This window comes from Mauremys mutica, chromosome 6 (assembly GCF_020497125.1).
Source record: "Mauremys mutica isolate MM-2020 ecotype Southern chromosome 6, ASM2049712v1, whole genome shotgun sequence".
In the NCBI taxonomy this organism is placed as follows: Eukaryota; Metazoa; Chordata; order Testudines; family Geoemydidae; genus Mauremys; species Mauremys mutica.
The window spans coordinates 20,557,782-20,570,283 of NC_059077.1; the positions used below are offsets into that span (position 1 = coordinate 20,557,782).

Genomic DNA, 12,502 nt, shown 5'->3' on the forward strand with positions numbered 1-12,502 from the left:
AATCTACTCTGTCATTCCTACATATTTTTTACCCTAGTATTACCATATCCCATTGATTATTATTGTTCCACCAAGTTTCTGTGATACCTATTATATCAACATCCTTATTTGATACCAGGCACTCAAATCCATCCATCTGCTCCTCTGCACCTGTCAGCTTTTCCCCTAGCCCTTAGTTTAAAAAATCCTCTGTGATCTTTTTAAATTTACATGGCAGCAATCTGGCCTATAATCTTCCCCTTCTGTTCTGTTCCGGTTCTTACCCTGCTCCAATCACTGTGGTATCTTAGCTCCTGAGAAAGTGGTATTTGATATACAGAGCCAGATTTTCCAGCCCGTTTAGACCACTTCGCACCATATCAGTAGCCTTAAAACAACTAGAGGTAGCTGGTGGAGAATTCCCCTTGGGTAGGGGCACTCTTTTCTGGCGGAAAGTGGGCAGAAACTCACATATAGCTCTTCCTCTCCCCGCGTAAAGAGAGGAAGAGGGCATGCCAGGGGCAGTCTGGGGGTAGGTGTGGATACAAGGATGTATGGTGAAGCATAGCTCCTCTATGCCTGGTCTTCCACCAATAAGATATGGCCCTTATGCCAGTGGCAGAAGTTGGAGCAGGCCCCATGGGTGGTTGAAATTCAGGGAACCACACCTGGATCCCTGTGGTGGCCAATCTCCACAATATTCTGCACCGCTTATACATAGTGGAGAATCGAGGTCACCACAATAATTTCCTGTTCTAAGTATGTCAGTTACTGTTGTCTGGGAATTCTGGGTCAATGTGGACTGTCACGATGGCTCCCCGTTGCATTAGGCACACTTGACTCTAAGCTATTCCTTCAGAAACTCAGACAGTCCCTGTGAAGACAAAAATTATTGTACCTTTGTTGCCATGGGGTCTACTCACTGCATGTGGCGCCTCCAGGGATTAGCTCTTGCTAGGCATTGCCTCCTCTGGCGTTGTCTCTACCCGCCATCTCTTTCACCCTATGGCCCTGCTCACTCCAGGAGTTGTACCTTCCTGTTGATGACTTGGCCCTCCAGCCAGGTCACTAAAGTTCTCCCTTTCTGGGGAATTCAAAGTCCTTCTGGACCAACTGTCTGTCTGCATCTCCAGCACCCTACACCACTTCCCAGTGACTGGTAAGGGAACCCAGGCCCGCCCACTATACTGGGTTCCAGGTTCCAGCCCAGGGACTCTCTAACAAGCAGCCAAGGTCTGTACAGTTCTGCTCCTTGCTGCTGTCTTCCTACCTATTTGGCTCCACACCATGGGTTTGTCAGCCCAAGCTCCCTCCTCCCAGGGAGCGACTGCAGACTACTTCCTTGCAGCCTCTTGCTGCTCACTACTCCTGGGCTTTATACAGGCCCCTCCTCTTCCTGCCCAGCTGAGCCCATTTCCTGCTCCCTGCCTCCTTCAGGTGCAGGCTGGGCAGTTAATTGGCCGGCCTAGCTCTTTAACCCCTCCAGGCCTTGTGTGGGGTGTGCACTGCATCACACATTGTCAATTAGGTCTCAGTCCTGCAAGGTGCTGAATATCCTTAACTCCCAGTGACTTCAGTATGAGTTGTGTTCAACACCCTGCAACTTGGGCCCTCAGGCCCCAGTCCTGCAGCAGGATCTGGGTGGGAGCAAGATGGGTCTAATTGCAGGATCAGGGCCTCCAGGGGGAAAACAAATTCTGTGGATAAGAAAGTCCTAGGTGTTGCCCAGTTTTAGGATTTTTCCAACTGGGTGACCGAACTTTACAAGGAAAGCTACATAGGTGGCAGCTAAATCCCTGAGCTTGTTCAGAGAACAGGTGTGTATAATGATCCAAATACCCAGGTGGCTTATGCTTGTTTTAAAAGGAATTTAATTGGCAAAAGTACAAGGAATATGAGTATAGTAAGGATTAAAATTGTGCAAAGAGTTAGGAAATAAAGCAACTATTCTCATGCCTCCTTGACCCCAGTGCCAGTATCGAGCTCTGCTACAAAACCTTTATTAAGTGGTGGCTTAAATAGTTTTATTTTTACATAGCTGCTGAATGCCACAGTGTTGCTGGTGTAGAGATCTGGGAGTTGCCAAATGGAGGCCAGAAATGCTCCAGTGACCCATCTCCTGCACAAAGATCAAGACACAGTGTGTGCAAATACACAAATATACACTGACATGACGTATGTAAAAATACTTGAAAGTTAATCGAGGCAGATAGCTTTGTTTGGCTTTGAAAACTTTCCATCGCTTTTGAATTGTAGCCTGCTAGGCCACAGACGCAGCTGGTTTCCTGGTTGCTGTTATCAAAGAACAGCTTCAAAATGGGGGTATAATGCAGAAGGCTCAGTCTAACTCCGCTGTCATGTCCTTCGGTACCTGTGCATTTCTGGAGAGGAGCTTGTGCGAAGTGGTGCAGTGTTACTGGATGCTTTGAAGACAGGAGGTCTATATTGTCTTCGTTGCCTGTGTGCTGGCCACTCTTTTCTGTACATTCGGTGAGTTTGGAGGGACTTTGCTTTTCATGGCTGTTGGTTTCCTCTGTTTTTGATGACTGCCTGGGAGGGATTTCAACCCCAACATCCCGCAGTACTTATTGCACTGGTGGAGGGCTTTAAACTGATCAATGAAGGAAATGGCGCAGTTGCCTTTAAACCCTTTGTATCTGCAGCAGTGAAGAAGAACAAAAACGGGATTTCAACATTTGTCTTTCAAGCCAGGTCTACGGTGTGACTTTGGATTCATAGGTATCACTACGACATTTAATAAGTTTCTTTGAAGGAGAGAAGTATTATCCCAATTTTATAGATGGTAAAATGAGGCACCGAGAGATTAAATAACTCACCCAAGGCCAATCAGTGAGTCAGCTGCAGAGCAGAAAACAGGGCTCAGGAGGCTGGCTCTCAGCCCTGTGTTCCAACTATTCCTCTTCCATCTATAATTACAATTTGTGGCTAATACAATTGTCAGTTAACAAACTTCTTAGTTAGATAACTTTATACACAAAGAAAAATTCCATGGTATAATCTTCATAAAGTGCTTGGGGCACCTCAGATAGAAGAAGGCTACAGAAGTGGGTAAGTGTGATCGTTATTACTCTAAGGAGTGTCCCTGATGCTCACACACAGAGCTAGTGTGCAGGGGATACAGGCTGTCAAGCTGCCCAGCATTGTCTCGTTCCCTTGTGCACTCTCCATCTCTTTGTATCCATCTGTTACAAAGCTTAGATTGTAAACTCCGGGGGGCAGGGACTGTCATTTTGTTTTGTTTGTAATCAGAGCAGGAGTGTGAGCTTTGTCCTGTTGGGATCTGTGCGTGAACAAGTTTATCTGGTAGCATCAAAATGAAAATATCTGAGCTGCAATCTAATATACAGTCCTAATACATTCTGGGCATTTCATTTCTCTTCCAGGCAGCCTGCCTAGTGCTAATAAAGATGCTGTCTGCTCCAAGAAGAAAAGCCCAATCTCCATATGATGGATGGGCCTGTCGGTTCTAACATGCTTTGTAGAATAAAATTCACCAAAGGAGATAAGCAGGTGGCACAGAAACCAAAAACTATCTTTTAAGGCAGCATGACAGTATCTTTCTCTGCTTACCTCTAACAGCTTCATTTTGCATCTCTATTGTTCCTTTAAGGTGACAGAATAGGGAGGTTGAAATGTCAGGCTATCTGCTTTTCTAGCATCAGTAATCTCACATGAGATGAAAAGGCCACCCGGGAACTCTCATGTGTCAGATCATGATGGAACACACAGTTCCACGGTAGGGTGGAAAAAACTCTTTGATGGATCACACAAATCCTACGGTTTCTCAAACATACCCAAAAAGTAAGTCATGCTTTTCTGCATACCCGCACTTCCTATTTCAGGCTCCATTGCTTTCTTACACGCACACACACACACACAGACTTTGTTGCTTTGTTTAAACACAGGCACAATCTTGTCTTAAATGATTGTAAACAAATCATTGTAGCCTTGAAGGTATGTGGAAAGAAGATAACAAACCCTCATTATCTTGTAAGGGAAATTATTGGTGTCCTTTATGGAGATCAGCTTCAATAGGAGAGGGAAGTTCTGAATTCAGTCTTTTAATTTTTGATATTTTTGGCCATTTTTGTCTTCTTGTGGTGACCTTACAATCTCATCCCCTTCCTTAAAGTTGGAGCTGGTTGAAATTTAAAAAAAAAAAATCTTTGCGGGAATTTTAGTGAATAAAAGCATTACACTGAGGTTGCTATTATGTGTGGTGTGAACATACGCATACCAAGCCAGCCAGGGGAGGATTTATCTGCCTGACAAGTGAATCTGGTGGACCTGCCCTGCTCTAGCGATGATACTCAGCTTGTCTGGTGGAAGTAGAGATATCTCCCGCTTGACTCATTTAGGGCCAAGAGTAAGAGTTTATTCGCATCCCTGAGTAGGCAGTGGCATATAGCTGTGCTGCTTCAGGAGGAGCTCCCTAAAGGCAATGCAACTCAGACTTGCCCTCTGAGTTACAATTGCTCCACGATGCCTGTTTGCATACTAGGGAGTATGTTGCATTTGCCCATGAACTGATCCAGCATATATAATCCACTGGTCTGTATGTATCTGCACCCAATCCAAAGAGGACGTGACTCTATTTCAGTTCTTAGCTGCAGCTTCAGCTCATGCTGTAGAGACTCATGGTTCTAGGTTTGGAGGCCTCTAGTTCAATCCAGATCAAGGTGATGAACATCACGTGTACTTCACCCCGCCCTCACCACTGCCAGCCAGCCCTGTTGGCTTGTGTGTGTGTGTGTGTGTGTGTGTGTAGTCTGGGCTTTCCTTGTCCCTTTGCCAGCTCCCAGCGTGATTATCAGGCACAGAGTCTGTGCTCTCCCCCTACAGCCTGGCTCAGGTTTAGAGAAGCTTGCACCTGGTGCCCCCACTCCTTCACACTCCCTGGCTCTGCAGGTTGCACTCGCAGTCTAGCCCTATGGCAGATTATAAACAGAAAGGCAAAGTAGCTTGGGGCTCTGTGAGGGAATGATGAAATGTTCTCCCGCTCCTGGGGGGCGGGAAGAGAGCCAGGAGACTCCCAGACCAAGCCCTGCTCTAGAAGCATGAAGACCCTGATGCAGTCACATCAGAGGATGGTTCTTTTCACAAGCAAGCCTACCTGACCTTGACAAGAGCTGCTCCTTTGGATCAAGCTGAGGATAGCCTTGGGCTTGGCTGTGGAAATTGGCCAGGGCAGAGCAGCGCCTCATCAGAAAGGGCGTGCCTCAAAGAGGCAGTGTTTTGTTTCCCCTTTTGTTGTGTTTTGTCTGTGTCTGAAGGCCAGCCTTAGTCCCCCTTCCAACAGGGGTTTAATCATGAATATTCAACCAAGCACTGGGTATTTGTGGAAATAAAGGCCAAATTCACAGCGACTGTTAGTCAACAACAAATAATTCAATGAGTTCTAGTTAAATCCCTTCACTCTACAGTGGTTTTGAATTACTCTCCTGCATGCTGCAGCCCTGTACATGTCAGAGATTCAGGTGTCAGTGTCTGAGGCTTTGGCTACACTTGCATTTCAAAGTGCTGCCGCGGCAGCGCTTTGAAGCGCTAAGTGTAATCAAAGCGCCAGCGCTGGGAGAAAACTCTCCCAGCGCTGTCCGTACTCCACTTCCCTGTGGGGAATAACGGACAGCGCTGGGAGCGCGGCTCCCAGCGCTGGGGCTTTGACTACACTGGCGCTTTGTAGCGCCGCAATTTGCAGCGCTGCAGAGGGTGTGTTTTCACACCCTGCTGCAGCGCTGCAAATTTGTAAGTGTAGCCAAGCCCTGAGAGGATAAAGAGCCTCTGTGATGTAGACAGCCTTTGGAGAGCATCTGCTTGCTTTAATATTTAAAATATCTTGTTTCCGCTGCAGGACTGAAAGAGAGGCCACGTTTCTCTTCTATTGAGCAGGACCAGCTTCTCCGGTGGTGATTTAAAGGGCCCAGGGCTCCAGCCGCTGTGGAGAGCCCCAGGCCCTTTAAATCACTGCCAGAGCTCTGGCAGCCAGGCTCGGGAGGAGATTTAAAGGGCCGGTGCTCCTGCAACTACAGGGAGCCCCAGGTCCTTTAAATCACCACCTAAGCCCTGCTGCCCTGGGGTAGCAGTGGCAGGGCTCCCGTGGTGATTTAAAAAGCTCAGAGCTCCGCGGTGGCCGGTGCCCTGGGTCCTTTAATTTGCCCCGGGGCTTCCAGCCACCTCTGTAGCTGGTAGCTCCGGGGTGATTTAAAGGCCCTGGGGCTCACAGCCACAGCCAGAGCCCCAGGGCCTTTAAATCTTGAAAGGCCCTGCCTCGTTCAGTTGAGGCCACGCCCCCGCTCAGGACTCCGACGTACTGGTAAATCCTTTGTTACCCCTGCAATTGGGCACCCAGAAACTCAGGGACTGCAGATGAGTGTCCAATTTTGTGAAGGTTGGCTATAGTTAATTAGTTTCTGGCTAATAGGAGAATGAGTTCAAAAGAAAATCCAGTTTAATTAATTCAGACTATTTTCCTATTCGTATTTTGTTTCTGTCCCTCACTATGCTCCTTTTAAAGAGCAGATCATCCAATCAGGGACCAAAAACAATAGAATATGATCAATTTCATGCCACGAATAGCAGATGCTTGAAGTGAACAATTTGTGAAAACTTCACAAACAAGCCACAGTCTCAGAGTTCTTCAGCTGAAATATTCAGCACATACTGAATACATTCACAGCAAACGGGACTAGGCCTTTAATGGCTCAGGAATGAAAAACGAGGCCAACATTTTGTAGAGTTTAAAAAGGTGATTAATACTATTCTACCAGCTTTATTCACAAATCAACTCACACCCATTTCCCTTTTTTTTATCACAATTGGCTTTTGTTTGCTCTTGTAACTAGAAATGGGACAAAATCAACTCTGATCCAAACACCACCACATTTTGGAGGTTGAGAGGCTTCAAAATCTTGGGCTGAATCTGAATTTTGTAAATGGCTCCTATCTTTACAATGGGTCATCGAGAGCTACCTATTTATCCCTTTATACCACACCCATCACCACAGCACGTGAGAATTAAATCCTTGCATCTGCACCCCCAGCCTTTGGGGTATTCAATAATCCAGATCCAATTTTTGCAGTTTGTAACTCAGTGCTTCTATAGAGCCCTCCATCACTTACACATCTAGAATGTATCATTTGTTCTGCAAAGTCTTAATGACTGTAGTCTAGCTGCAGCTTGGCAGGACTAGTGACGCTAATTCAAACATTCTGCTGCTATTATAGCTTGTGGGTACATGTAATGTGGGAGGAGGTCTGTATCAGCGAATGGCTTCTAAATTGGAAATGTCCTTATGTTGCTTTCATATGAATTGCATTTGAGAGCACTGAATGACCTTTCCAAGCTCCTGAAAGAATGTTTAATCTGTTGTTTAACATGCCAGGTGTTATTAATTAACTAGCTAGATCAGTGATGAATGCAGTTTATGACAAAATCCCCTCATGAGAAGCCCAAACCAAAACTCCTGAAATCTAGAGGAGTTAGCATTTGGATCCAGATTCAAACTTTGCGGTGCTTTCTCTCTCCACAGTAGGCTACTCCAAAGGTCTCCATGCTCAAAAACATGGAGGAATTTTTAGATTCTACGTTTGGCAGCTGAAGCCTTTTTTAATCATAATGGCTATGGGTGTACAAAAACATATCATGATCTCATTTCCTTTGTGTTTTTTACAAACCATGGCTACCCCTAAATTGGCACTTAACATCTAATCTAAAATTTTGGTTAGTACTCACGAAGCTGCTAGAAATCAGATCATTGTATTTTACTTTTTTTGTTTAAATCTAAGAAAGAATTAAACCAATATCATATTTACAAGAGTTAAGTTGCTGACTTTGGTGCTCCCCATTAGTTAAATGATAAATGTTTTCAGGGTTTGTTTTTTTTTATTTCCAGGAAAACTTTGCCCTCTAGTGGTAGAAAATTTATCACAGCCATTTCTATTACACTTCAACTCATACATTTGTGCTTTTGTGCCTTTTTACTCCACTGATGAAACAGGCATGAGAGGTACGGCAAAGCAATTACTAATCAGAAATGTGTTTAAATGCTGTAAGCATCTAGTCTCTTCATAACCACTACCCAAGCGGGGGAGATAGAGAGGAGAGCAGACAAATAAATAAATTCTGGACAGTGCAATTCATCATGGTTCAGACTCTAACTGCTTGGAATCTCTGGCTTATAAAAAGACTAATGGCACTGGGCAATGCTAGAAATGTTATGCAGAATATTAATCTGGGCTGTCTCTTGCTAGATGGATTGTATGCTTGTTTTAAAAGTAATACTAGGGGAAATTAAATGAACATAAATAATTCCTGATGTTTGCCCCATCAGCTTTTCTAAATTCATCAATAACAGTTTACAGCAATGACATGATAGTATTTTTCAACTTAATTATGTAAGCAGTACAGTGCAGGTTTTATTTGTTTGCTAATCATAGTCACAGTATTGTCAGAGTGAATTTAGCTTTTTATTTTCTTGCTGAATTGAACAGAAACTCTATGAATAGTCTCCACTCAGCCATGATTCTGGTAAAATTTCCCAAAGTTCAATATAGGCTCAAAGGAATTAGATATGACACTTATTCGATCAATGAGTTCATCTCCCCTGCAAAGGCAGGTTAGAGCCTATAACAGAATTTGCGTCGGCTATCACACTGATACATTAGTTTCATTTCATCTCCGTCTTACAGAGTCAAAAATATTAGAATCATTATCAGAATGATAACCTAGTATGACTGTGTATGCTTTCAGACATACTGGATTTACTATCTCACTTGTTCGTTTACATCGTATTGCCATTAGCACTAAGCTGTGATGTGGATGAATTCTACCTATTTGTTTTCCCCTGTACATCCCAACATGTTTTAAAATCAATCTGGCAAAAATTAACTCAGAGGCATCCTTCTGGGTAAATGATGAACAATGTGAGGAAAATACAGGACCAGCAAAAAATCTGTTGCCTGGTAGAAATAACATGAGTCAAACAAAAGGACACTAGAAATTTAAATTGCTTAAGACAATAAGTGTCTATTTGGGGTGATCCTTAGTTCAGATTTCACTGTACATTCTTTGTCTGACTTCATCTTCCTGTCTCTTTGTCTCAGATGGGTTTTCATCAGCATAATTTCTCATAATATGTTGTATAATAACATTCATTAAAGCCTTCCTATAAATCAACAGGTTCCAGAGCACAGCATAACATAATCACAACTTTTATTTCTTTATTTTCTAGATGGATGATGAGACTAATTCAAATGATTTCACTCTGGAGCCAATGAAAAAAAATCAATTTAAATTTTGAAAAAGTGCCAGGCTAGAAGTGTGAAGGGTTTTCCTAGAATATGCTAGGATAGTACAAAGGAGGGTGGGTGGAAAGCATTGTTTTTTTCTGTGTCTCTGGCATATAGAGAACCACATAGCCAATAAAGAGATTTCTCTTTGTACCTATTGCTGTGATCAGTTCTATATTTTGTACAGATTACTTAAGGAAGAATATAATGTAAAGTGGTTGTCACAACCATCTACCCAAGGAAAATGCAAGGGAATAGAACTGTGACAACACATACAACAAAGTTAGAGAAAAGAATGGGATGCATTAGTTGAGGAAACAACAGGCTTGTTAAAATAATATTGGAAAGAGTGTTGTTCTCTCTCTCTCTCTCTCTGGTGCAAAATTTCACAGCAGTTATTGTTGGTAGGGTTGGAATTGCTAAACATCTCAGCAGATGAATGACATTTAAAAACTGATAAAAGGAAATTTGTGATTTCCCCATTTATGGTTAATCTGTAGAACTCTCTGCAAGATATTTGCTTTCGGGTCTTAGCAGGTTTTAAACGGCCTAGCAGGTCTTAAATAAAGGTTAGACATTTTTGTGAATAATAATAATAATATCACTCAGTCATATTTGCTAGTGTAAATGTGTATGAGGGATAACGGCACTCAGGCTTCCGGAGGAGAGTCAGCAACTAACTGTCTGGGATAGTTGCCTATGTTGTCCATTATGTGGCTTTTACACTTCCGTGTGAAACATCTGGTATCTGCCAATGTCTGAGATAGGATAGTGGATTTGATGGACTATGGGTCTGACCTGGTACGACTGCTTCTGTTAAGGTGACCAGACAGAAAATGTGAAAAAACCGGGACGGGGTTGGGGGGGAATAGGAGCCTATATAAGCAAAAGACCCCAAAATCAGGACTGTCCCTATAAAATAGGGACATCTGGCAACCCTAGCTTCTGTGCTCCATGATATAATCTAGAGAAGACAGAAGGCAAAGTCCTGCAACTCTGGAATGCTCCTAAGCCACTGTCACAAGCTGGCTGCCCTTTAAGGCAACCGAGGCTTGGCCTTGCCTGTGACCAGACAGCTATCCCCAGCTGAGGCTGATGGAGACTTAATTATATAATGATTCACCTCAGATGCCAGGGAGCAGAGAGAGGACTATATAAACAGAGCTGTCTCAGTCTGGGGAGGAGTCCCAGGAGAAAGGAGGAGCATGGAAGGGTCTGAGGAAGTGAGGCTGGAAGAGACCCACAGGCAGCAGGTTAGGATCTTATGGAGAGGCTGTGAGGTAGGGCCTCTAATGACCAGGGAGATCTCTGAGGGAAGTTGTGAGAGTCCCTGGGGAGAGGACAACAATGGGGGAAAACCTGCTGGGAGGAAACAGCAACAGAGAAGCTCTGCAGGGCCCAGGGATAGGAGCTAAGAAGCCAAGAATGTCAGTGTAGCCTGAGGGGGCAGAGGAATTATTCATTTGGATTTATTGAGATTTACAGTTGGGACTGAATTCAAAAGACTTTGAAAGAGACAGGTCATTGTGGGGTAAGGAAGTGGGCACTAGAGGTGAAGTCCTCTGCAACATCATGACTTCGCACCAAGGGGTACTAGCAGGGCCGGTTGCAGCCAACCGTCCGCAGCTGCGGGAGGTCCAGCCGAGCCGTGCGACTAGCGGATCCTCCGCAGTCATGCCCGCGGGAGGTCCGCTGCTCCCGCGGCTCGGGGGCGCCTCCCAGGCATGATTGCTTGGGGCGGCCAAATTTGTAGAGCCGCCCCTGGGTACTAGGGTGGTAAGAGCGGCCACTTACAGTCCCAAGGGAGCAAACTTGCTCCATGCCTTCTAGAAGACTTCATAAAAACTCAGCGGGTGAAATCCTGGTCTCATTGAAATCAGTGGCAAAACTCCCACTATATTCAGTAGGGCCAAGATTTCACCCAGAGTTCCCACTCCCTGACATGGGTTATCCTCACAGAGGGATTAAAGGGGCCTGTGTTTTTAGCTGTTATCTTATAGCATACCCAATAAGTTTAATGACTGACTCTACAGATTAAAAATCAGTAGTACTTTGGGAGAAATGGAAAATAATTATAACATAAATGGGCCAAGCTTTTTATTTCTGCTGTGGGATTCTATATATTTGTCTCTTAAGAAGGTCTAAAATAATTGCAGAGCCACTTGGAGACAGGTTGCTTTTAAATGCCTTGTACAGGGTTTGCCAGCTCTGAGAGGTTTTTGTCTTTGAGAAGGCGGGGGACGGGAGAAGAGAGAGGAGGGGCTGCTTTGCAATCAAATAAATATCAGCAAATCCTTAAATGAGTTTCCTTTGTGCATCAAGTTACTAGCCTAGATATAGCTGCATTGGACATTGTCCCTCCCTCACCTGCCTTGCCTGGCTTACAAGAGCACACAGTCAAGCCTGAGAAAACAAGAGGCATCTGAATGTGTCGTGGGAGGAATAACTAACACACAGAGTTGGAAGTGTGACAGGGGTATTTATATATAAAGACAAGGTACCACCGTTTTCCAGGAGTGGGAGGGATGTTTAGTTTTAGTATCACATAACTAATAATGACAGTATCTGATGGCTCCTGGCCTTTCTGCCCAGCCCAGGACTCTCTGCCATGCTCAAATCTCTTCCAGCAAACCATTTTATTCTTCAACATGAAACTTAGGAAAAATATCAAAACAGAAGGAAGTTCTTCTGTCCCCCACAGGATACAGCTCCCAGAGGCTTCCCCCTGGCCCCTTTCAGAGCTGAAAGGAGAACGTGCCCTTTCCTTCATTCCTGCTGCATCAAGGTCTACTGCAGGATCCCATCTCTCACTTGCAGCTCCTCTCGGCTGAGCCACTTGCTGACTTTCACAATCACTTGCTCCCTTCCCAGCTGGGTCTGATCACTGAACAGGGCTGGCTGGCCCCAGGCCCTGGCACTTAAAGGGGCAGACCACCTTGTTGCAGTATCCATCAATCTGTGGCCTCTGCCAACAAGTGCGAGTTGTAGTATGGGTGCATCCCATTCCAGGGACATTGCATGTTTCATAACTGTTATTTAATAGCCATCAGATAGTAATGGTCACTTATGGGCTGGGCTGGACTTGCCTTGAAGAAGCAACCTAGGCTGGGGCTGCCAAACATTTCAAAAAGAACAAGTGATTTTTGGATGCCTCATTTTTTTGGTGCTCAAACTGAGGTGCCTTAAGGGGCCTGATCTTCAGAAGGTGATTGTT

At 44.6% G+C, this 12,502-nt stretch overlaps 1 protein-coding gene across 1 annotated transcript in view; it reads right to left on the reverse strand.

The window, feature by feature from the left end:
- Positions 1 to 1,883: 1,883 nt before the first annotated feature.
- Positions 1,884 to 12,502, reverse strand: part of ALPK2 (alpha kinase 2) — a 62,754-nt gene continuing 52,135 nt past the window's right edge. Inside the window, exon 11 of the mRNA XM_045021770.1 lies at positions 1,884 to 2,636. Coding sequence (XP_044877705.1) covers positions 2,420 to 2,636 — 217 coding nt within the window. The 3' untranslated portion in view covers positions 1,884 to 2,419. The remainder of the gene's footprint in view (positions 2,637 to 12,502) is intronic.